The following is a 26,592-nucleotide window of genomic DNA, read 5'->3' on the forward strand; positions in this document are numbered from 1 at the left end:
GCTGCCTTTTGATGCTATGAAGGTTAACAGAAGCTTCTGCTACTCACCAAAGTTGCACTGTTGCCTGCCCTCTCCACCTTTCACAGCACTTATCTTACTACTATCACACAATGCATCACAATATGTTGAAGGGCAGGGGAGATGCTATCATTTAGTTCCTCTCCATTCACAGATTATAATGCATTGTGAGATTTGATGAATGGCAGGGAGGACAGGCGAGCAGTGCAACTTTTTTGAGCAACAGCGGCTTCTGTTAAAGGAGCAGTGTGGGAAACCAAAAACATTAATACCTTCTCACCTCTATGACTGCAGCTGTCCCTTGCCGTCTCAAAGAACTGAGTACTCACATGACCACTGATGGCTCAGTTCTCGGTCTTCACCAATTAGAGAACGGTGACTGTCAGTCACCGGCTCTCTGCTCTGCCCCTCCAGTGCTCACTAGAGCACCGGGCTGAGGGAGGGAGCGGGAGAAGCTAGCTTGGGCTCTCAGCGGCATGCTGTGTTTGATGCTGTATTCCAAAGAATTATATATACTAAACTTCAGGTTTAAAGTCTCTATTTTTCATGTATATATTACATTATCAGATTGGTCCAGTGGCTCTTTTTAGTATTGTTGATTTACTATATCTGTTATTGCATTCGGAGGAGGACATATTATCTGCCTGGGAGTTGGAAAGCCTCCCGATTCTGCAGAACCAGCCAAAGATTTACAGTAAGCCGGAATTCTGGATAAGAATTCAGTGGTGTCACATATGATGATTTAGCAGATTCACCTTCCTGCGGGGATCTTGGCTGAGTCGTCTTGACTCCTACAGTAGACTGAGTTTCCTTTCCTACAGTAGAATCTGGGAAATCGTTTTTATGTGAATCAATTACATTAATTAACCGGCACTATGTGCTTTGTGTTCTTGTCCTGCTGTGCCAAAGGGACGCCATTACTTTGGGCTGAACTTTATGGAATTTAAAAGAAAACTGCCAAACTAAACAGGAGACTTTGCATGTCTCGTCTGCTGAAATAAAAATGCCCCTTCCCTCTCCCTCCTAGTAATTTTTAAAATTGCACTTGGCCTGTGATGCATGCGATGTGGTGCAGTGTGGTCCCTGGGTGTTAGAAGCCTTCCTTAACCACTTAAGCCCTGGACCATTTGGCTGGCGAAAGACCAGAGCGTTTTTTCCGATTTGGCACTGCATCGCTTTACCTGACAATTGCGCGGTCGTATTATTGTGACTGCGACATTATGGCGGACAGATTGGACACTTTTGGCACTATTTTGGGACAGGGCATCTATCAAGCTTCAACAGAGCATTACGGAAGCATCACCGACGCTTCATTGAAGCATCACCGACGCTTCATTGAAGCATCACCGACGCTTCATCGGAGCACCACTGAAGCATCAAAAACACATCATAAAAGCATGTTGAAGTGGTAGGCACTTTAATGTGTGTTGAAGCCAAAGCAAATGTAAATGAGCCCTTATTTTTGTGGGAAAGCTCTGCAAATCAAGTATATAGGTTTTAGGGCTCGTTTACACTTGCTTCAACTTCAACACACATCCACTTGCTTACTGGGCACTTAAACCTCCCGCCTGTCTAGGCCAATTTTCAGCTTTCAGCGCTGTCACACTTTGAATGACAATTGCGCGGTCATACAACACTGTACCCAAATGAAAGTTTTATCATTTTTTTTCACACTACTTTTGGTAGTATTTAATCACCACTGGGGTTTTTATTTTTTGCTAAACAAACAAAAAAGACAGAAAATTTAGAAAAAAAAACAAAAAAAACATGTTTCATAATTTTGCAAACAGGTAATTTTTCTCCTTCAATGATGTGCGCTGATGAGGCTGCACTATAGGCACAGATAAGGCAGCACTGATGTGCACTGATAAGACGCCACTGATTAGGCGGCAGTGATGGGCTCTGATGGATGGCACTGATGGATGGCACTGATGGGTGGCACTGATGGGCACTGATAGGTGGAACTGATGGGGACTGGTAGGTGGCACTGATGGGCACTGGTAGGTGGCATTGATAGGCATCACTGGTGATGAAGCACTGATTGGTGACATTTATAGGTGGCACTGATAGGTGGCACTGTGGGCACTGATAGGTGGCACTGGTAGGCGGCACTGGTTGTGCACTGGTAGGTGGCACTGGCAACGCAAAGCGGTAGGCGCTTTAATGTGTGATTAAAAAGCCCTAAAAGCATCAGTCCACTTAAAACTGATACTTTAGGTTTGGTTGATAAAGGGGTAAACTATCTGTCAATTTCTTATATATCTCTCAGGCTGAGACCTCTGTTTGCACAGATGTTGTAGCCATGATTATATTCCACTCTCTCTGTTGTACTGTTTTAAAATATATTTTCTAGTATGTAGATTGCAACATAAGGAACATGCAAAGGTGGGCAGGAGCAGAGTCAGAAATTATCGCAGAGATATCTTGGGAATGGCATGGTTCACACTCCTGCGACTTTGGATCTGACTTGTGAGACCCAGGTCGCAGGAGATGTGAAATGGCATGCTTCTCTATGAGAGCCGTTCCAGTTACTACTACTGAACTCGCTGCGACTTCAGAAAGGTTCCTGCACTACTTTGAGGTGACTTGGATGCTACTTCTGCCCATGGACTGTAACAGAAGTCACATCCAAGCCGGATCCTCATAGAGTATAAATACACCAAAAGCTCACCACAAAAGTTACAATCTGATTGTACAATCTCCTTTAGATTTTCCAGCAACTATGTGGTACAAGGGAATACTATACTCTATACTGGAAATTAATTGATGGATAGGTTAGGTAGGCCTTCATATTCCAAAGTTTTGGTAATTCTAAAATTGATTGTATGGTCAGTTGGAATGCGCATGGTGACCCTGAAAACCCCATGGCTCACTCAGCCACTAGGTTCCACCTTTAACTAAAATGTATCTTTTGGATAGACTGGTCCTTTACTTTAAGGTTTTGTGGTTTGTGCTGTGAGGGCCTGGTTATTGGCACCGAACACTGAATTGTGGGAGACAGGGGAGAAAGTCGCATGACAAAAGAATCCAAATGTGTTGGGTGTTTCCCAGGGCTCCGGCATTGTATCACACAGCGGAGGTCTGTTTGCGTGTTAACAATAATAATAATAACAATGTATATTCATAATATGTGTACCCGTTTGAGTCTGCAGGTGAAGCTCAAGTTTCCTTTTCTCATGCTTAGCTATATATCCGTGTTAGCTTTGCCGTGGCTGATTTTGTTATCATAGCTGATGCTGTTTTCAGAGGAGCGACTCCTTTCTCGACAGACAACTGAGTCTAAATGAGTCAGATGAGGCCTCAAAGCTAGCAGTGTCTGCTGTGCTGTCTCTTTAGCTAATTCATAGTGCTCTGGGAATCCCTTGTCCTGTATTAAATATTTATTTTTAACTAAATTGTATAAATCCAATATTGAAGCAGACATGTACATAAGAAAGCTTCCACAATATGAAGTATATTTATAAATGTATCACGCAGGATTCACACAAATTTCACTCAAGATACTTACATTTTTCTAATTGAAATCCATCAATTCCTTTCAATGTTTTTTTTTTTTTTAATAGGAGTGACCTTTTATCTGTGTACAGAAATAGATGAGGCCATGTCTCCATAATTAATCAAAGAAGAATTTTATAATGTGACCTCTCAAATTCACCATAATAAATGTATAATCTGTTCTAATTTTTCTCCCTGTAGACACACCAGATTCAGGACACAGGACAGATAATCTCCTGCATGCATCAAGATATGACTGCACTCTGTCTAATCAGGGAGCACAAATTGCCTCTAATATCCAGGTGACCGACCACCACATACAACACAACATCCCTGGGCAGAGGAGAAGACAGGGGAGGAAAAAGAAGGAGACAAAGGTAGGTGGAAATTAATAATTAATTATAGGTTACATAGGCAGTGTTATTGAATATGCAAATTCCAATACTTTTTTACAGCATTGCAAGCAGTTCTGCCCTTCTGGTCTCCAAAACCTTGCTGTTGGCCAGCATTGCTGCCCTTTGTAGTTATGGAATAATAGATTCAAATGAACAAAAACTATTATACACACCTTTCTTCATATCCCTCTAATGCCCCGTACACACGATCGGAAATGCCGCCAGCAAAAGTCCGATGTGAGCTTTTGGTCGGAAAATGCGACCGTGTGTATGCTCCATTGGACTTTTGCTGGCGGAATTCCAGCCAGCAAAAGATGGAGAGTAGGTTCTCTATTTTTTCGGTCGGAAAAAGTTCCTATCCAAAAAAGCGATCGTCTGTATGCAATTCGGACACGCAAAAAATCACGCATGCTCAGAAACAATTCGACGCATGCTCGGAAACATTGAACTTCATTTTCTCGGCTCGTCGTAGTGTTTTACGTCACTGCGTTCTTGACGGTCGAATTTTCAGAAAACTTTTGTGTGACCGTGTGTATGCAAGACAAGCTTGAGCAGAATTGTAAAGAAGGAGATCAACCAGCGCAACAACAATTTCTAATAATAGCAGCTGAAATACTGGGGGTCAAAATATCAAATCCTGATTATGACAATATAAAAAGGCAGTACAGCGCTAACAAATAAAAACTAACAAAAACAATCACAATAAAAATTGGCACCAAAAACAAATGAAAAAATGGAAACAGTCCTTAGAATCCTTCATAAAGCAAGATGATTGCAAGAGCACTAGCAGATACCCAGTGATAAGTGTGAAGAGTTGAACATGTACGGTGACTTCTGTGACACCCTCCACCAACAAGCGAAATGGCCCCTCACCTCATGCGGTGGACCCCTGAGTCAATCAGTCAGGTCAAAACAGCATTCCCATATGGGTAATTAGGTCAGCAAGCTCACTCAGCATGTACAGTGGAATGACGGTGTAAGTAGCTAGACATGGATTCCTCATCGACTCCGAAATAGGTACATGGAATAAAAGTAACAGTATCTAGTGCTCTCTGATTTATAGGTCAAAATGTTATTTAATAAAAGATAAATAAAACTCACAAAGCTCGCACTGTACCCCAGTGCTAGGATGAATGGAAATTGAAGGCGAAGTGTATCTGCGAGGACCATAACAACCACCTGGCAACTTCCTGATTATCAGCATTCCGTTTCCTGGTGGTTGTTATGGTGATAGGTACACATTCATCCCCATAGGCTAGATGGATCAGCTGACCAGATCTATAAAGCGGGTGACGAAGGTCATACCGTCACCGCTGATGAAGTCCGTCCCCCTTTTGGGACGTAACACGTACGGATATCACTCACCCTACATGTTCAACTCTTCACTCTTATCACTGGATATCAGCTAGTGCTCTTCCAATCATCTTGCTTTATGAAGGATTCTAAGGACTGTTTCCATTTTTTCCATTTTTTCATTTGTTTTTGGTGGCAATTTTTATTGTGATCGTTTTTGTTAGTTTTTTTTTTGTTAGCGCTGTACTGCCAGTTTATATAAGCTTGAGCGGAATCCCGTCGGAAAAGCCATCATATCTTTTTCCGACCAAAATCCAGATCGTGTGTACGGGGCATAATAGATTCTCAGATAGCAGTAAAACCAAAGAGGAGCAACAATCCTTCCCCACTCTATCCAAATCATAAAAAAAAGCTTTGGGTGGACACACATTTAAGTGGCATTGTCTGCAGAAGCTGAAATATATAGCTGTACGTGTGTAGGTAAATTGTATACATAGTCTGCAGAGAGCATGCTGCAAACTGTGATCAGTGTGATTAGCAATGGTGATACATTATGATCTAAAGACGGTGATAAAATTTACTTGGCATAGATTTCAGGTACTGCTGGCCAGTTTGCCCATTGTAGATTTTTTTTTTTCTAATTGCTATTCTGTTTGTCTCAGGAGGTTAAAAGGAAGCATCAGCCTGGAAGACAAGATGTGTCAATTCTCATGGATGTTAGGTGAGAAGACCCTTCATTCTAGTTTAATGGCTCATGATGTCATTTTGGTGTGACATGTTTCTGGAGACAACAAAGCCTAAATACCAGTTGAACTCTCAATTTAAATTAGCAGCTTTCCAAGAGCATCAAATCAAAGGGTGTTTTTTTAATATCTTCTAGTTTGTTTTATTTCTAGTTTTATTTCTAAAACAGTCACAGCCTGAAAAGCTGCCATAGCCACAGAATTGAAAAGTTTGTCCTCTGCCCGTTTTTGTAGAGTGGGTTCCTTGCTCGCCTAGGGGAAGCAATGATCTCTCTGCAGAAGTCCAACACAGTTCCTGCCTCTGCTGAGTCAGTAGGTTCACAGGGGCCACCCCAGTTTTATTGTCTGTATTGTCATGGACCACCCAATCAGTCACTAGATGCCTACATGTGCATCATCCCTTGTGAAGTGACAGATGGGCATCCAGCCTTTTCCAGCTGCCCTGTGTTCTAATTTACTGCAAGAGCATTAGAGGGTTAGTACAGCTTTTCATAAAAAATGAAAAAGGTGAACTAAAATCGTACACCCTCCCCACCTCCCTGGTCCCTGGGTACTGAGCTGTCAGTACACAATCTGCCAGTGCAGCAGTCTGGAGACTTGAAATCCCCGCTCTGCTACCTTTCTCTTCTGCAGCACTTCCAGAATGGATCAGAGTGATGCTAGAGCCGGCATTGGCCATTCAGAATCCCTCTGATCCATCCTGGAAGTGCTGCACAGAGAAGATGGGGAGGAGTGGGCAAATCCCCAGACCGCTGCACTGGCTGCATGGGCACTGACAGCTCGTCACCCGCAAAGGTAAGTTCAGAGGGCACCAGGGGGGTAGGGGAGGTGTACGGTGTTCACCTTTTCTGGGGGGTTTTCCTGAAAAGGGTGAACTTACACTTTAAGATTTTTCCTGAGCCACCTGGACACTGGCTCCTTCCTAGGGTGCTTTGTGGATGACCCACATCTTATTCTCACAAGTCAGCACTGCTTTATTTTAGATAAAGACTTCATTATAACTATGCTCCTAACCATTCCTCTTTACTGATCCTTATTAGAAATGAAGACAAGCTGATAATAGCAGGGGTTGCAGTAGTATACATGTATCTTTAACCAAACTCTGGGTCTCTTCTTGTCTTCTCAGTGATGACACAACCAATTTGAAGTCTTACAAATCCTCCTATGGATGTTCAGGTTTTCTCTGGCTTTCAATCAAATGTTTGACCCTTTTGTCCATTGTGTTCCTCCTCCTGTGTGGATCACTATTCATCTTTCATTTAAGCCATACAAAATGTCCTTCACAGCGACTTTCCTGGACATTGATGCTCTCCTATGTTAATGGACCTCCACCCACATAACCAGACATGGAGTGATATGCAAAGACTTTTAGGAGAGACATTTTGGACTTATGAAATATGCTATATGCTGGACAAGAGACACAGGAAACTGTACCCACACTTCAACCATCTATGTTCCAGTGGGCATGGTCAGAAACTGACAATGGTATTGATGCAACAGTGAACGCACCCAAGAGAGAAAGACTTCAATGTATATATTGTACATTGGCATCAAGTAAGAAAATGTATATAATTTAAGCAGAAAAAGCTAGTCGGTTTATGAAAGAATGTATTAATTATGCTTAGATTTTTTAATGTATATGTCAAAGATAATCAATGAGGTAAAAGTAAGTGAGTGTGACTTTATGAGTGAGTCTTGCTTTACACCGTGGACTATTGACCTGCAATGCAATTGATTTGAGTACTGATTATGACAGTTGCACAGTGCATGTAATACAGCACCACCATCCTCATACCTCCTAACTGTCCCTGATTTCGAGGGACTGTCCCTGATTTGGAGCAATGTCCCTCTGTCCCTCTTTCCCCCTCATTTGTCCCTCATTTTGGTCTTATATTTGTATATAAAATGCACTTTTTATCTTTCAAAAAGTGTTTCCCAGTGCTAAACCTTTCATCCAATTTCTAAATTGCTGCATTTGTACATTTTAAAAGCCAATATAAAGAAATAGTAGTGGTAAAAAAAGCACTTGTAGATTTCATTAACCTTTTTTGGGGGGTTATTTCTCCTTTAAAGGGGTGTGGCAGGGGGTGTGTCCTATGCCTACATACATTTGCTAGTAGGTGTCCCTCATTCCCATCTCAAAATGTTGGGAGGTATGCATCCTTAATATGGTGAGTTGGGAGTGACTGCATATTACAGATGCTGTTAGCTAGAGAGAAAAACTGCAATTGGTCAGGTAAATCACTAAAGTTTTTTTTTATAATCTTATGTCAGGAAGCTGTAGGAACCAATCCGGGATTTACTTGCTCTACCCTAAAAGCGATGCATTGTGAATTGATTGGGGGCCTAAGCTTGCACAAGCCCTGTTATAAAGAACAAGCTGGGGACTTTAAAGCGGAGTTCCACCCTAAAAAAAATGTTTTACATTAAAAAACTCCTTTTAACCTAGAAAAAATAATTTGGAGGAAATTTTTTTTTTTTTATACTTACCAGAAAGGGCCTGTTGCTATGTAGTCCTGGTAATCTGCCACTTCCTGGTCCGCGGAGCTCCTCCAGATTTCCTCCCTCGCCTCTGCTCCTGGAAAATGATGACACATCATTTCCCAGGAGTCTGTGGGCAGTACTGTGCTCAACGCTACGGATGCCGTTGAACCGCGCATTCGCAAGATCGAGAGGTGCATGCTGGTTACCCAGCATGCACCTCTCCCAAGGTATTCCAGGAAGCAATCTAGATTGGGCTTCACATGCCCACATTAAGGATGGAAACTGCCACCAACGGGGGCAAAAAAGATACAAGTAAGATAATTATATTATTTAAAAAGGATCTTGCTCATTGTATTGTGTTTTTGAAATGTAATTGCAATAATGCTAGGATGCAAAAAAAAAAAAAAAAAAAATTTTTTTCACCGGAAATCTCCGCTTTAAGTTTGTTTTTACCTTATGCTTGAGCTTGACCTCGTGCCATGGTGCCAACTTGCCATTACCTATTAGGAACTTAAAGTGTTGCTACAATTTGTTGTGCCTAACAGTATAGCTGCCTGTTTTGCCTAAGGCTCGGTTCACACTAGGGGCGGCACGACTTGTAGGTTGCCTCACCGAGGCGACCTGCACACGACTGCCACGACGACTTGCAAAACGACTTCTGTATAGAAGTCTATGCAAGTCGCCCCCAAAGTAGTACAGGAACCTTTTTCTAAGTCGGAGCGACTTGCGTTGCTCCGATTAGAACGGTTCCAATGGACTGAACGGGACGCTACTTGTCAGGCGACTAGGTCGCCTGACATGTCGTCCTAGTGTGAACCGAGCCTAAGATTCCCAGCATTTGTCTATGATTCCCTATTGGCACCAGTAGACCCAATAGTATATGCCATAGCACTTAAAACGCACCTGTATTTAAGCTAAAACAGTGGGGTGTGAGAGAACTGTGGAGTTAGGCACAGCATTTGAATCTTTCAGTAATGGAGGTTTTTAGTATATTTCGGTAGTACACATTTAGGGCCTGTGTTTGCAGCCTTCAATGGGCAAATGCAACCTGCGTCTGACATCATTCATTGCAGGTACAGCGGACCTGCATTTGACCTGCTTCACAGTGCTTTAGCATTCTTGTAGCCTTGTATGGGGAGAGAAGCAGTTCTGAAGACAACAAAGACCTGTCAACACTGGCCCTTAAGTCATTTACCAGTCTTATTTTTTTTTTTAGACAGTTACCATAACAAAGCCATAAGGATAGGGAATTTTAGGTTTGACCTAAATGCAAAAGTAATGACCTTAAAAATGCAGACCTTAATAGGTGCTTGTATATAATCCTTGTTATCTGTAAAGCCTGGTACACACCACTAGTTAGTTTTTTTTGTTCAACCCAAAAAAACAGACAGCTCTGGTCGGAGCGGCTGTACTAACAGTCCGATGTTAGTACATTGATCTTCCCCACTGAGCTGTTGTGTTCTGACAAGGGGATAGCCCTCCCACCAGAACACTTTGATCAGCATTCTTAGCCATTGGTTGAGAGCGCTGATCGAGGACCGGTTGGCTGCTGGTCTTCCAGCATGCCCGTCCGACAAAAGCCATCCAAGTGGCCAGCTTATGTCAGACGGGCTGCCGTACATGAGCCAAATGTCGGCCTGTTTTTGTGGAATCGGCTGATGTCGCCTGACATTCTGCCTGTGTGTACTAGGCTTAAAACTATAGCTGTGTCACCAAACTTGCCCTTTCTTAATGCTTTTCACAATTATAGCTCCAGCTCCAGGCTTTGCCCATCCCTGTATTCTGCAAGTGACCCTCCAATGGCTGCATATTATTTTGGACACTAGAGCTCTGAGTAATAGCTGGGGACAGTGTAATGCATAAACCTGAGTTTAGTGATCCCTAAGGGGGTAATTTAGTAAAACTGGAGTGCAAAATCTGGTGCAGCCATCAGAATCCGTAGGTAGCCAATCAACTTCTACCCTCAGCTCGTTCAATTTACTATGTGACCTTCGGAAAATTTACCTGCTTTTGACCAGGCCATTTTTTTTGCGATACGGCACTGCGTTACTTTAACCTGCAATTGCGTGGTTGTGCGACTGTACCCAAATAAAATTGGTGAGCTTTTTTTCCCCACAAATAGAGCTTTCTTGGTATTTGATCACCTCTGCGCTTTTTATTTTTTGTGCTATAAACAAAAAAAGAGCGACAATTTTGAAAAAAAGAAAAAAACAATATTTTTTACTTTCTGCTATAAATTCTATCCAATAAAAAAAATTGAAAAAAAATATCAAATTTGCTAAAAAAATTTAGGCCAATTTGTATTCTACAAATTTTGGTTAAACAAATCCCAATAAGTGTATATTGATTGGTTTGCGCAAAAGTTATAGCATCTACAAACTATGGGATAGTTTTATTTTTTTACTAGTAACGGCGGCGATCAGCGACTTTTAGCGGGACTGCGATATTGTGTTGGACATTTGGACACTAACTGACACTTTTTGGGGACCAGTGACACTAATACAGTGATAAAAAATATGCACTGTCACTGTACTAATTATACTGGCTGGGAAGGGGTTTACATCAGGGGCGATCAAAGGGTTAACTGTCTGCCTAGCCAGTATTTTACTATACTGTGTGAGGTGCTTTTACCAGTGGAAGAGATTAAATGTATTGCCTGCTTTGTAGGGACACAAATTCCATCCCTTTCCTCCTGTCAGAACAATGATCTGTCTTGTTTACATAGGCAGACCGCTATTCTGCCTCTCTGCCTAACGATCGGCGGGTGCCGACGGACATCGGGTACTGTGTATCCGCCGATCGGCTTCTGCTGTATGTAATCCTACCCGGAAGAGTCAGGTGCTGCCCTGTACCAGTAAAACTGCTATAGGGTGTACCTTAATTGGTTAAGCTTTAACATTAAAAAAAATGGAAGCTGTCTGGTTTCTATGCAGAGCTGCACCAGATTTTGCACTCTCCACTTTAGTAAATCAACCCCTAAGTGCTTAGAAACTGTTTTGCATACAACAAAAGGTATGTGTAGGTTTGTTAGTGCCTAATTTGTGGTGCTTATATAGTATTTGTGACAGATTCATTTTAGTTAATATAGGTGGGTAGCGCTTAAAGTGCACATGAACTCTAACAATAAAGATTTGCTATGTTATAGTGTACAAATAAAAATATTTAACCACTTGCTTACTGGGCACTTAAACCCCCCTCCTGTCCAGACCAATGTTCAGCTTTTAGCGCTGTCGCACTTTGAATGACAATTGCGCGGTCATACAACACTGTGCCCAAATGAAATTTTTATCATTTTTTTCCCACAAATAGAGCTTTCTTTTGGTGGTATTTGATCACCTCTGTGGTTTTTATGTTTTGTTAAAAAAAATTGAAAAAGACCGAAAAAAAAAAAAAATTATATTTTTTTATATTTTGTTATAAAATTTTGCAAACAGGTAATTTTTCTCCTTCATTGATGTTTGCTGATGAGGCGGCACTGATGGGTGGCAGTGATGGGCACTGATGGGTGGCAATAATGGGCACTGCTTAAACTGATGGCAGCACTGCTAGGTGGCACTGATTGGCACCACTGGTGGGCATTGATAGGTGGCACTTGTGAGCATTGATAGGTGGCACTGCTGGGCACTGGCAGGTGGCAATGGCAGATGGCACTGGCAGGCACAGATGAGGCATATGTGCCTCCTTCCTCTTCGGGACCGATGTCCCTTTAACATAAGCCGGTGATCGCTGTCAGCGTGAGAAGAAAAAAAAAAAAAGATTACAGAGCTTTTGTTTACATCATGTGATCAGCTGTCATTGGCTGACAGCTGCTCACATGCTAAGGGGCCGGGATCGCCCCCTTACTCGGATCTGTGATCATCTGAGTCTCCATGACTCGGTGATCACAGCGCACGCACCGCGCGCCCTGCGCGCCCTGCAGGGTGCGCGCGGGGCACATGCACAGGGGAGGACATCCTATGACGGCCTCCCGGAAATTGAGGTCCGCCCTGTGGCCGACATTCGGCTATAGCCCGGACCTCAAGTGGTTAATGTAACCAAGCAGTACCCAAAAAATTTCAAATTTTTTCTTACATTCCTTTAATAATGGGAAAGAGAAAAAATAGCACTTTACATGCTCCTCCTAGCTGTATATCTGCAGTGTAAAATCTAGGGCACTGCTGCCTCTGACCACTAGTCCCAGAGATTTAGCCTAGGTTCACATTGGAGCGATTTGTCATGCGATTTGAGAGATCAAATTGCATAACAAGTCGCAGCCTATTGGAGGCAATGGCACTGTTCCAATCAGTGCGACACCGATTTTGCGGCGCTGCACAGATTTGCAATAGTAGCTTCTGTAGTATTTTTGCCGATTTCACGTGTGACTTCAATAGACATCTGTGCATGAAGCCACACAGATGTCTATCAAGTAGCACCTGAAATCGCGCTGACCTTGCTACTTTTAAATCGCGCTACTTCAAGTGCAGTAGTGTGATTTCAAAGTAGCATCAATGTGAACCAGGGCATGAGATTTGATGATATCACTCCTGTTCAGGACTCACTGTTCTCCTTGCTAGAGTGGAATCTACTGTGTAAGGATCGCCCGACATCTGCTTCCTTCATTCTGTTGATATGTGCTTTCTGAACCTCTCCTCTTGCTGCTTTATTATTCTTCCATTGGTAATAAAATCACCAGTCATGGGGGCGGGTAACTTTAACATGAGGTATCAAAGTCCTAAATCTACCAAGATGGTTACCTTCACACAGGAACACAGGCATGGTAAGTCAGCCTGTGGGAAAAGCTTAGCTGCAGGAAGACCACAGGCAATACTGGTGATTAGTCCTTCGCCCTCTGCCTGCCTTTTCCAGTTTCCAAAGTTCAGGTCCCCTTCAATCAGAATCTGAGATGGAGCCTAACATCACCATTGCAAAGTATCATAAAACCTTCATTACTAAAAACAAGAGCAGTGCCTACCTCATTTAGCCACCAGTTTATGGCATATTTCTTCTGACACTAGAGGTCATTTTTAAAAACAGCTGAGTACCCCTAGTAGATGCACTACAACCAACAGATAAGTCAAGATGATCATCCAGGGAAGGAAGTCTCCTCTATCACCCTGACAACCCACTGAGGCTTCCTTGTACCCTTGATGGGTCTCCTTGTCCATTTGGGTCCCTTTGCAGTAATATTGGCAAAATATTGACCTCTGTTTGAAGACAACTCTGGTGCTAGAGAAGGGCCAGGGAATTGCTGGACCTTGGAACCCAAGGCAGTTGACCCAGGTCTTCTACTTAGTGCCCCAGGTCTCCTTTGGGATATGAAGATGATACATTACCAATTCATTTTTGTTCCGTTAAAAGGATTATATTAGTCTTAGATTTGATCCAGAGTGGTCATCATGGTATTCTTTCTACCAGCCACTCAACATTTTAATCTGTGTGCTCAGAGGTGTTCCTGGTCTATTAGGACCTTTGAAATGCTCCTGACCAGGACATCTCTGATACTAGTTGAGCTTAACTTTATGCACACAATATCTCTTTGCACTAGGTTGTTAAATAAAACATGATACATGAGTGAGCATGTGAGTAAATAGTTGCACATAATATTGAATAAAGTGTATTTATTAGATCATCAGAAGATATGTTGTAAGTTTTGTACTGCAATTCTTTAAATGTATCAAAAGTCTAATAAAGAAAGACAAGTCCAAGTTGTTTTTTTTTTTTTTAAATTAGGTTTTTACTTATACACAGTGCCCTTTGCTTCCTTTACTAAAGAATACATTGTCAGTGATCTTGTTTTATCTACCCAAGTTCACATCTCCATGTTGTTGTTACTTAAAGTTATTGTAAAGTCTCGTTTTTTTTTTCTTTTAAACAACAAACATGTTATACTTACCTGCTCTGTGCAGTTGGTTTTGCACAGAGCCGTCCAGATCCTCCTCTTTTTGAGTCCCTCTTCAGCGCTCCTGGGTTCCCCCCCACCTTCAGATTGAGTGCCCCCACAGCTTGCTATGGGGGCACCCAAGCCGAGTCACAGCTCCCTGTGTCCATTCAGACATGGAGCCCCGATCCCTCTCTCCCCTGATTGGCTAATTGACTTTGATTGACAGCTGCAGGAGCCAATGGCGCTGCTGCTGTGTCTCAGCCAATCAGGAGGAGAGTCCCGGATGGCTAAGACACTCGTTGACATCGCTGGAGAGAGATGGGGCTCAAGTAAGTAATTAGGGGGTGCTGGGGCAGCTGCTACACACAGAAGTTTTTTTTATCTTAATGCATAGAATGGATAGGATTGGGATTCTGCACTACTGGGTCTGGAGCGCATGCGTGCCACCGGCGACCTGTTCCTGGTGTGATTATACACAGCAGGAGCTGATCTGCAGGTACCACAGACTCGATGTCCACCGGCACCCGCTGATCATTAGGCAGAGAGCCAGAATGGCGATCTGACCATGTAAACAAGGCGGATTGCCGTTCTGTCAGTAGGGAAGTCATTGATCCTGTGTTCCTGAAAAGCAGGGACATGGATCAATGCCTTCTGCTAGTAAAAGCACCTCCCCCATGGTACACGAACACTGGCTAGGCACACAGTTAACCTTTTGATTGCCCCTGATGTTAACCCCTTCCCAGCTAGTGTCATTAGTACAGTGACAGTGCATAATTACTAGTATCACTGGTCCCCAAAAAGTGTCAGTGTCTGATTTGTCCACCGCAATATTGCAGTGCCGCTGTTCACCGCCATTACTAGCAAAAAAATAAAATTCCATAAATCAATCCCATAGTTGTACACGCTATAACTTTTGCGCAAACCAATCAATATACACTTATTGGGATTTTTTTTTACCAAAAATATGTAGCAGAATACATATTGGCCTAAACTGATGAAGAAATTCGATTTTTTTTTTTTACATTTTTTTTTTATTGGATAGTTTTTATAGCCACGCAATTTTCAGTGAAAGTAAAGCAGGGCCGTAATGCAAAAAAATGCCTAATCATTAAGGGGGGTAAATCTTCCAGAGGTTAGGGATCATGCTGTAGTAGTCTGTCTCAGTATCTCCAGAACATGAGTAGGTTAGGATGCAATTATCCTTGCAACATACATGTTTGGTATGGAGCAGATTGCACTGTATGCTCAAACAAGAATGGAGTTTCCATTTATCCCTTTTTCTAGTAATGTCCTTAACAGCTAACTGAATTTGGCTTTGTGTTGTTTGATGAATCGCCTAACCAAAATTTTGGGATGATTGAAATCTCCTAATATCTGAATTCAGAAGACTTTGTTTTGTGAGTACTGGGACTAGTAGTAAGGTAAACCATAGATGATGTGATTTTCCTGCAAACACAGTCAGTACTGATGGGGGAATCCCTCGCCCAGTGCTATTTTGTGCTGCCGGTGGGGAGCCTTCCCTGTCGGCAGAACACAGTAATCACTGCTGGTGGCTATAGCCACCAGCAGTAATCACATGCAAAAAAATTTAACAGGCTGGTTGCACTGAAGTTGATTGATGGATCGACTTCGATACCAGCAGCCTGCCCATAGATGAATCAAATTATGCCCAAGATTCGATCAATCTATGGCTGGCTAAACACTGCAAATTATTACTGAATGCATAGTTCATTCAGGACACAGTAATAGGCTTGTTTGATGGCCTGCCTCCTTTTCTGTCATTACTTACCCTTCTCGCTCTCCCTCCCACTCTGATTGTCCACTGGATCTCTATGAAATACTGAGCACTTCCGAGCAGGAATGAAACAAGAGTGGGGGGGGGGCAGCTTCCCCTGGGTGCAGTGTTTTCATGGGGGGGGGGGGGTTGCGCTCCTCACATCACATGCTTGCCCTACCTTACATTTTGCCTCTGGCTGATCTGGTGGTATTTACCATCAGCGCAAGGAGACTGGCTTGAATGAGAACACACAGCAGGAAGCTCCCACCATGTCACTGTGCACTTCCAGGTCCGTCATGAAACCTACTTTGTGAATCCAGTTCTGTGCAGTGATGCTAGGACAAGCACAGTAGTAGCTGGGAGTGGGATTCCAGCTGCAGAAGGGCACTGACTCTGACTGATGTAATAAACTGAGAGGGAGGGGGGCGCAGTTTGGCATTTTCCCCCTGGGCAATATATGACCATGTCCTGGCACTGCCACTGAGCATGGCATGAAAGTGCATCTCTTCCTCCCATCATGAGGCACTGGGTGCCTAAATAGCCAATTATGAGGCCCAAAAGCTCTTAAATAAGGGCAGGAGAAGGGCTTTTTCTTGGGATAAGTGAAGGAAAGTGCCAGGAGTGGGGGCAGGCATGCCATCAAGTGAACCAAATACTTTTCTCTGACTAAACAAAGTGTAAGCTGACTTTAACCACTTCAGCCCCGGACCATTTGGCCACTTTTTGCGATTCGGCACTGCGTCACGTGACAACTACGCAGTCGTGCGACGTGACTCCCAAACAAAATTGATGTCCTTTTTTCCCCACAAATAGAGCTTTCTTTTGGTGGTATTTGATCACCTCTGTGGTTTTTATTTTTTGCGCTATAAACAAAAAAATAGGGACAATTTTGAAAAAAACGCATTATTTTTTACTTTTTGCTATAATAAATATCACCAAAAAAAATATACAAAAAAACATTTTTTTTCCCTCCGTTTATGGCCGATATGTATTCTTCTACATATCGCAATGGTTTTTCAGTCCTTTAGCGCCACCCTTTGGGCTCCTTCTGCTAATTTCGTGTTAGTAAAAGTTTGGTGAGTGTTGATTTGCGCTTTTCTTTTCGCGTTTATCATTTAGCACTTTTCAGTTCATTTCTGAACAGCCATTCGTCAACCAGACATGTTGTGGAATCGGAGGAGATAATGTGTTATTTATTATTGGCCTCGGATTTATTGCTTTGACATTATTTTTTTGGTTGAATAATGATTTGATTTGGTATATTTTCTATATTTTTGGATGCATAGAATGTACTTTTTGGTTAAGTTCTATTGGCAGATAGCATGTCTAATTTTATTTTTTTAATGCACAATAAAAAAATAGTGGAGAATAATAATACTTGGCTATGTGTTTTACTTCAAATTACAGTTTGGGAGTAGGCAGTTACATTTTAAAAAATACAATGTAAAATTAACAAGGGACACCAACATAGTTGTATCTTTGATCTTAAAAACTACGGGATAATGGTGTTGTGGTAAATAAAAAAAACAAAAAGCATAATAATATCATTCTTGATATCACTAGAAAAAAAAAAGCCTTTGAAAATTTGTGTGCAATAACTCCATCAGTATCACCAGCAAAGCAGCTTCATTATTATCCCATTAAAGAAGAAGAGAATTGTGCGCTGCATTTGGAGATTTCATAATTTGCCACGTCAGGAATGTTAATTCTCCATTACGAACGCTAGTTTACAAGACCGACCGCTTCTGCTTCCGAGCATGCGTGTTTATACTTTGGACTTTTGTCCGACGGACTTGTGTACACACGATCAAAAAATCCGACAACACACATTGGTTGGTGAAAAATTTGAAGACATGCTGGCCAACATTTGTTGGTGGAAAGACTGACAAACAATTGTTCGATGGACCATACACACAGACGGATTTTCCGCCAACAGCCTGACATCGAACATTTCCCGTCTGAAAATCCGATCGTGTGTACAGGGCTTTAAGGTTTGACCCCCATATCATATTGTTTTGGTAAATCTGAAGTCAAAAATCTGCAGAAAATCTAATAGTGCGTATGGGGTCTTAAGGCCCTTATACACGGTCAGAAAATCTGAAGATACATTTCGTACGATGAACGATCTGCCAATTTTCTGATCGTTAGTATGCTGCTTTTAACAGACAAAAACTGGATGTGCAGGCTTGAAAATTTCTGTCTGATGTGACCACAATGTCCGATTTTCCTTTCATTAGTACGGATTTCTGACAAGAAAAAAAAATCTGAAGAGCAAGACTAGGCATGCTCAGAAATTAAAGAACACATAGCAAAAAAATCAACACATTACGTCACTTCTGACGTTGAATTCTGTCGTCAGAAAATTTTCTGATGGTGAGTACCCTCTTCACATTCGATTTGAGACTGGCATCAAACAAAAAACTCCTAATATCAGTAATATAGTAATCAAATTCGTCCAATAATCTGACCGTGTGTACAAGGCTTTAGTTTCAATGCTTTGCAATTTGATATTAAAACTAACAATATTCTGTCATGGGTGAACAAGTTCTGTGGCCCGAGAACAAAGTCTGAAGATTAGTTTACGTGTTCATTTACAAAGAAGACTTGCAATCAAATGTAACCTTTGTACCATACAGTGATATATGTTTATATCTTAGGCTGACTGATATCACATTGTCAGCAGTGAACACTGGGCTGTACATACATTGGATATAGACATTCTTTAAGCCTGATTTTCATGTTTGTGGCTGATAAAATGTTATATACTGCCCCCCAATGGCCATTTATAGGTAGTACATCTTATTTTTTTTCTAGGCACCAACATACACTAGATCACCAAAAGTATTGGGACGCCTGCCTTTACACGCATATGAACTTTAATGGCATCCCAGTCTTAGTCCATAGGGTTCAATATTGATTCAACCCTTCTGGGAAGGCTGTCCACAAGATTTAGGAGTGTGTCTGTGGGAATGTTTGACCATTCTTCCAGAAGCGCATTTGTGAGGTCAGACATTGATGTTGGACAAGAAGGCTGTCTTTGCCCTTATATATCCCAAAGGTGTTCTATCGTGTTGAGGTCACAACTCTGTGTCTATGGGTATGTTTGACCATGCCTTCAGAAGTGCATTTGTGAGGTCAGGCAGTGATGTTGGAGGAGAAGGCCTGGCTCACAGTCTCCACTATAATTCATCCCAAAGGTGTTCTATTGGGTTGAGGTCAGGACTCTGTGCAGGCCAGTCAAGTTCCTCCACCCTAAACTTGCTCATCCATGTCTTTATGGACCTTGCTTTGTGCACTGGTGCACAGCCATGTTGGAACAGGAAGGGGCCATCCCCAAACTGTTCCCACAAAGTTGGGAACATGAAATTGTCCAAAATGTCTTGGTATGCTGACGTCTTAAGAGTTCCCTTTACTGGAACTATAGGGACCAAGCCCAACCCCTGAAAAACAACCCCACACCATAATCCCCCTTCCGCCAGATGATTTGGACCAGTGTACAAAGCAAGGTCCATAAAGACATGGGTGAGCGAGTTTGGGGTGGAGGAACTTGATTGGCCTGTACAGAGTCCTGACCTCAACCCGATAGAACACCTTTGGGATGAATTAGAGTGGAGACCGTGAGCCAGGCCTTTTCTTCCAACATCACTGCCTGACCTCACAAATGCACTTCTGGAACAATGATCAAACATTCCCATAGACACACTCTTAAACCTTGTGGACAGCCTTCCCAGAAGAGTTGAAGCTGTTATAGCTGCAAAGTGTGGGCCAACTCAATATTCAACCCTACGGACTAAAGCCTGGTACACATGATCAGATTGTTGGCCAACAGAGCGTCAGACTTTCATCCGAAGGGCATGTGCCGGGAACTTGTCTTGCATACAAACGGTACACAATTGTCGGCCAACAAACACGAACGTAGTGACGTACTATGTGGAATTTCAGCTCTTGAGCGCCACTCTTTGGGCACTTTCTGCTAATGTCGTGTTTGGTGAGCATTGATTCCAAGCATGCGTGTTTGTACTTTGGACTTTTTTTGTGACGGACTTGTGTACACACAATGCGAAAATGTGACAACAGGCCGTTGTCCGCCGAAAATTTACTAGCCTGCCATCCAACATTTGTTGGACAACAATTGTCAGAAGGAGCGTACTAACGGTCAGATTTTAGGCAAACAGTCTGTCATCACACAACTCCCTGCCGAAAATCCGATCGTGTGTACGAGGCTTAAGACTGGGATGCCATGAAAGTTCATGTCTGTGTAAAGGCAGGCGTCCCAATACTTTTGGTAATATAGTGTAAATTGGACATACACATTTTTGTAAGTTTGTGCATGGTAAAATGTCATGTACTACCCCTAAATGGCCATTGGAAAGCAGTATATCTTAATGAATTTCTTTTCAAGCACCAATTTATGGCGAATGGATGACAGATCTGTGCAGGTATAAGATACTGTTCCTTACTTGTCCACTACCATATTGGGGAGAACACAGGACAAATATGTGAATGTACAGCTATCCTGTTATATAATTCAATGTTCATTATATAATATAAGTAATTTTGTATTTCAATTCCCGTTGAGCTACTGTATATACAGCTAATTTGCAGATTTTGTTTAAATATTTCTTATAAGTCTTTCTGTTTAATGAATGCATACACTTTGCTACCTAACATTAAAGAGTAGACCAAGCACTATAAAACAACCTAAATCACTACTAAACTGTACAGTTCTAATTACCTCAAAAAATGAATTGGAAAAGAAACCACTTGGAAATTTAAATGATGTTTTCATCTTGGCTAGGCTTTAAATTGTGTAACAAAGAGGGTGGGCTAGTAAGATCTACAGACTTATTGTGGTTGGTTTACTAAAGGCAAATAGGCTGTTCTTGGCAAGGGAAGTTACGCTTTGCAAAGGAATTTGCTCTAGAGCTTAGCAAATGTGGTAAAGTTTGACTTTGCAAAGAATACCCAATCACTTGCAAAAAATCCCTAAAAAACTGCATTTTTTGCTTGCACGTGACTGGATGATGGAAGTCAGCAGATCTTCCCCCTTATTCACTATGGTCTGGGGCAAATTCCCTTGCAAAGTGTAACTTTCATTGCAAAGTGAACAGCCTATTTGCCTTTAGTAAATCAACCCCATAGTGTCCTGACCCAACCATGTTCTGAACTGAACATGGCGATGAATTTATCTTGGCAAACCATCAACACTAGATTTGTCATTTTTTATTTATATATTTATGTGTTGTATGGCAACCAGAAAAGCACGATTTAAAAAAAAATCGTGCTTCAGAATTTTTAAAATTTAAATGGTGTTCCAATCAATACCAAAGTACCAAAAAGATGGTGTTTTATGTAGGTAAAAAAAAAAAAAAATGTCACTAAACTTGTATGATGTCATGTTGTATGCAACTAATATTTTTTTTTCTGGCTGTGAGCTATATTACAATTTACACATTACCTCCCCCCAGCTGAAGTTTATAATTGCCAATAGGGTAGAGATCACTGCTTAATAAAAACTATTAAAAAAAACCCACAGAATGGGACAGTTTTTCTGGGAAGTCTTTTTTTTTTTGCTGAAGGGAAACATTGAGAATTTATGGGGCATTTTTCCCCTTTTAAATGGTATGCTCAAAAGCAAAATGAGTCATGGGTAAAGATGGGACATGGCAGTGGTAAGTAGATCTGGGAGAAGAGAGGGACACACAAGTGAAATGCATTGATAATCTACACATGATTAGATTAAATTTGATACTCCTGTTTGTGTTTCCTTGGATTGATCCCTGGACACTGAATAAGTAGGTGATGGCCAGCTGTTGGCTTTCCACCCCTATCCTTGCTTGGAGTGTTCCACATGGGTAGCACTGGTTTAGGCCTGGTTCACACCTATGCATTTCTTTTTCCTACATCATGGGACACAGAGTCTGGCTAATATTCTTTACCTGCTGGGTTATACTCCATCATTAGGTGAATGGACACTGGTAGACCAAAGGTCTTCAGACAGGATGCTGGATGACGCTTCCTCGTTGCCCCGATCTAATGTCTCAAGGTCCTATATTCCACCCCAATTTACAGTCTCTAAATTTGATGGCATGGCTATTGAAGCCAGGGTGTTAAAGGACCGTGGCATCTCAGGACCAATGGTGTCTACTCTAGTGAATGCTAAAAAAGCTGTCACTAGAAAGATTTATCATAAGGTCTGGAAGACTTATATTGCTTGGTGTAAAGCCAGAAAATGTCATCCTCGGAAATAGGTGATTGGGAGAATTCTCTCTTTTCTACAGTCAGCTGTGGAAATCAAATTGGCTTTGAGTACAATCAGAGCAGTGGCATAGCGTGGGGGGGTGCGGAGGGGGCTGTGGCCCCGGGTGCAAAATTTAGGGGGGCGCAGCATCCGGTGCGATTGTCACTCCGTCCTAATGTGTATGAACCGTGTCACTCGCTGCGCTCCAGGCGCCATGTTCCGTCTCAGGAATGGGCAGCGGCTGTCCAGTGATTGGACGAACGGGGTCATGTGCGGTGGAAGGGGCTGGGTTGCTCTGAGAGTCCCACCTCTGCCTCGCTGTGTGAGCCCCTGCCATCATCTTCTCCTCCTCCGCGCCGGACTGAATCTACCCTTTCCCCATTGTGGCAACCAGTCTGGGACTGGCGCAGAGGCGCCTGCTCTATTCCACAGGCACAGGTAATGAAATGACATCGCCGGGGATCTTCCAAATGAACTGTGGCATGTGACGCGATCGATGTACAGTACAGTCACACAGTGTACACTAGTCACTACACACATACACAGAGCATCACCATCTCCCCCACTAATCTCCAATGTCCTCAAATGTCCCTCCTGTCTCCCCACTGTCCCTCCTGTCCTGCCAATTATCCCCGATGTCCCTCCTGTCTCCCCACTGTCCCTCCAATTATCCCCAATGTCCCTCCTATCTCCTCACTGTCCCTCCTGTCCCCCCAATTATCCCCAATGTCCCTCCTGTCTCCTCACTGTCCCTCCTGCCCCCCCCAATTATCCCCAATGTCCCTCCTGCCCCCCAAATTATCCCCAATTTCCCTCCTGTCTCCCCCAATGTCCCTCCTGTCCCCCCAATTATCCCCAATGTCCCTCCTGTCTCCCCACTGCCCCCCCCAATTATCCCCAATGTCCCTCCTGTCTCCCCACTGTCCCTCCTGTCCCCCCAATTATCCCCAATGTCCCTCCTGTCTCCCCACTTTCCCTCCTGTCCCCCCAATTCTCCCCAATGTCCCTCCTGTCCTCTTGTCTCCCCAATGTCCCTCCTGTCCCCCAATTATCCCCAATATCCCTCCTGTCTCCCAACTGTCCCCCCAATTAACCCCAATGTCCATCCTGTCTCCCCACTGTCACTCCTGTCCCCCCAATTCTTCCCAATGTCCTTCCTGTTTCCTCAATGTCCCTTCTGTCCCCCCACTTATCCCCAATGTCCCTCCTGGACCCCCAATGTTCCTCCTGTCCTCCCACTTATCCTCAATGTCCCTTCCGTCCTCCCAATGTTCCTCTTGTCCTCCCACTTATCCTCAAAGTTCCTCCTGTCCCCCCAACTTATCCCCATTATCCTACTTATCCTAAATGTCCTCCCTCTCCCCCCACTTATCCCAAATGTCCTCCCTCCCCTTCCACTTATCTCCAATGCCCCTCCTCTACTCTCAATTATCCCAAATGTTCCTCCTCCTCCCCCCCCCCACTTATCTCCAAAGTCCCTTCTGTCCCGCCACTTATCCCAAATGTCGCTCCCTCTACTCCCACTTATCCAAATGTTTCTCCTATCCTCCCATGTATCCCTAATATTCCCCACTTATCCCAAGGTGTGCCCCTCACCCCCCACTTATCTCAAACATCCCCCACTCCCCCTATTTAGCACCAATGCCCCCCTCCCCCCACTTAGCACCAATGTTGCAACTCTCCCCCAAGTTAGAAATTAGCACATTGCCACCCCCCCTCCCCCCATTTAGCACCAATGCCCCATTAAGTTGGCACCAATATTATCGCCTATACCCCCTCTGCACTAATGGCCCCTCTCCCCACCTAACATTGCACTTCTACTGTAAGTTGTAGATGCTCTTCTGTAGCAGCCCCTCTCTCTGATACTTTGTAGGTGGGGAAGAGAGGATTTGGGGGTGAGAGGAGAGCTCTTACTGGAAGGGGGGTTGTAAACTGTCCTGTGAGACATGCATTTCTGAGCCCAGCAAACTGTACATAGCACACTCATGAACTCTGCAGTGCACTCTCTATACAGTGCACTTCTGAACTCTGCTCACTCTGCATAGCACACTCCTGAACTCTGTGCACTCTTGATCTCCTCACTCTGTATATAGTGCACTCCTGAACCCTGCACTCTGTACCTAGCACTCTCCACATAGTAGAATATTAATCTTTTCTCTTTGTATATAGCACACTCCTAATCTTTGCACTCTGTACGTAGCGCACTTCTGAAGTCTGCACAGTGTACGCAGTGCACTCCTGAACTCTGTTTGCAGTTCACTCTGAAGTCTGTACCTAGCACTCTCCTAAACTTTACATTCTGTACGTAGGGTACTCCTGATTTTTGCACCCGGTGCATAGCATAATCTTCATCTTTGCACTTTGCATATAGCACACTCCTGATACTTACACTCTATATGCAGAACACTCATAAACTCTGTATGTACTGCACTCCTGAATGCTGCACTCTGTGCAGAATGCACCACTAGTATTTAACAATGCCCCATTAAGACTGCCCACTGTTAGGCGATGGTGGTGTGGTTAAGGTCCTGCACTTCTTCTCTGAGAAAAAACACCCTGCCTATAGTATGTCTGCAGTCTCTGACCATCTCCTGTAGTATGTCTAGCACTAATTAATATGCACAACCCTTATGCCTGGGTTATTATTGGCTGCCTGCTCTGCTGTATATAGGTGTTCCTTGTTATTTGCAACCTAAGCCTCTGATTAGCTGCCGGCGGCCTTTTATTATTCGTTGATACTGAGAAGATATCTCTTGACTACTGCAATCAAATAGATATATCAGCTCTAACCAATAATAAAAGGCTGCAGGCAGCCAATCAGAGGCTCAGGCAGTGAGTGGAAGAACCTGGGCCCCCATTCTTGGGTGCTAAAAGTCCACAGGTTAGGGGGCGTAAATTACTTGCATTAGACTTGCTGTCACACAAGCTAGCCTTCCTGATGGCTATCACCTGGGCTAGAAGGGTGTCGGAGTTAGCGGCCCTTTCATGCAGGGAACCATACTTGATCCTTCACCATGACAGAGTCGTGTTACGACCTGTTCCATCCTTTTTGCCAAAGGTGGTATCGGCCTTTTCATTTAAATCAGGACATTATTTGCCTTCTTTTTTCTCTCAGCCTCGTTCAGCGGAAGAGAGACGACTGCATTCTTGTCCGGGCAGTCAAGGTTCATTTGTCTAGATCTGCGGAGATCTGAGGATCAGACTCTTTTTTGTTTTACCAAAAGGACCCAAGAAGGGGTAGGCAGCTTACAAAGCTTCCATTGCCAATTGGGTCAGTCAATTGGTCATTCAGGCCTACGGTCTGAAACATAAAGCTCCTCCCTTTAGGGTGAGAGCTCATTCTACTAGGGGTGTAGGAACCTCCTGGGCTTTTCACATCAGGTATCTGTGGCTCAGATTTGTAAGGCTGCTACCTGGTCTTCAGTGCATACATTCACAAAATTTTATCAAGTGGATGTTCGAGCAGCCAAGGATTCGGCTTTCGGGCAGCAGTGTCGTGTGGGCTGCCGTATAAGGTCTGATGGCTATTGTTTGGCAGGGTGTCTCCCTCCCCTCAAGGGCTATTGCTGTGGGACGTCCCAGCAGGTAATGAATATTAGCCTGACTCTGTGTCCCATGATGTATGAAAAAAAAAAATAGGATTTTTACGTCATACTTACCTGTAAAATCCTTTTATTTGAGTACATCCTTTTTTGAGGATTTAGTGCTTGCTACAAAACTAAAATACTTCCTGTATGGGATTATATAGGGGATCATTTCCTGTCTAAAGACCTTTGGTATACCAGCAGGTAATGAATATTAGCCTGACTCTGTGTCCCATGATGTACTCAAAGAAAAAGATTTTATAGGTACGTATGACGTAAAAATCCTATTTTTTGTGAATTTCAGTTTTGCAGACACACACTACAGTCTATCTTAAAATGGTTTCCTATGGGTCACGTTCAGATCTGTGCATTTTATGGAAAGGGCCAGGGACCAGTGGGATGTGTGTTTGGTTCCATAGACTTCAATGGATCAAACACATGTATTGAAAAATGCAAAATGCATCAGGAATATGCATCAACTGCAAACTGCATAGGTGTGAACCAGGCCTCTTTTTTTTAAATGCTAATTGCCTGGCTATTATGTTGATCCAGTGACTTTCATAACTTTTGAGTCACTGATTCAGAAGAGTTATACAGATCAGGAGTTGTGGTTTCAGTCTGATTTGCTAATATGCCTTCTGGGTCAGTGACTCAGACTTTAAAACCAGACACAGCCAGGCAACTAGTATTTGAGGAAGAAAA

The 26,592-nt window shown here is 43.0% G+C and overlaps 1 protein-coding gene across 2 annotated transcripts in view; it reads left to right on the forward strand.

Moving 5' to 3' along the window:
* Positions 1–16,721, forward strand: part of LOC141107776 (uncharacterized) — a 99,511-nt gene extending 82,790 nt beyond the window's left edge. For both annotated transcript variants that reach the window (XM_073598738.1, XM_073598737.1), the window contains exons 10-12: positions 3,715–3,890; positions 5,864–5,922; positions 7,071–16,721. In XM_073598738.1, the coding sequence (XP_073454839.1) occupies positions 3,715–3,890; positions 5,864–5,922; positions 7,071–7,284 (449 nt within the window). In that variant the 3' untranslated portion in view covers positions 7,285–16,721. The remainder of the gene's footprint in view (positions 1–3,714; positions 3,891–5,863; positions 5,923–7,070) is intronic.
* Positions 16,722–26,592: the final 9,871 nt, after the last annotated feature.

Source organism: Aquarana catesbeiana, linkage group LG09 (genome assembly GCF_042186555.1).
Source record: "Aquarana catesbeiana isolate 2022-GZ linkage group LG09, ASM4218655v1, whole genome shotgun sequence".
Lineage (NCBI taxonomy): Eukaryota > Metazoa > Chordata > Amphibia > Anura > Ranidae > Aquarana > Aquarana catesbeiana.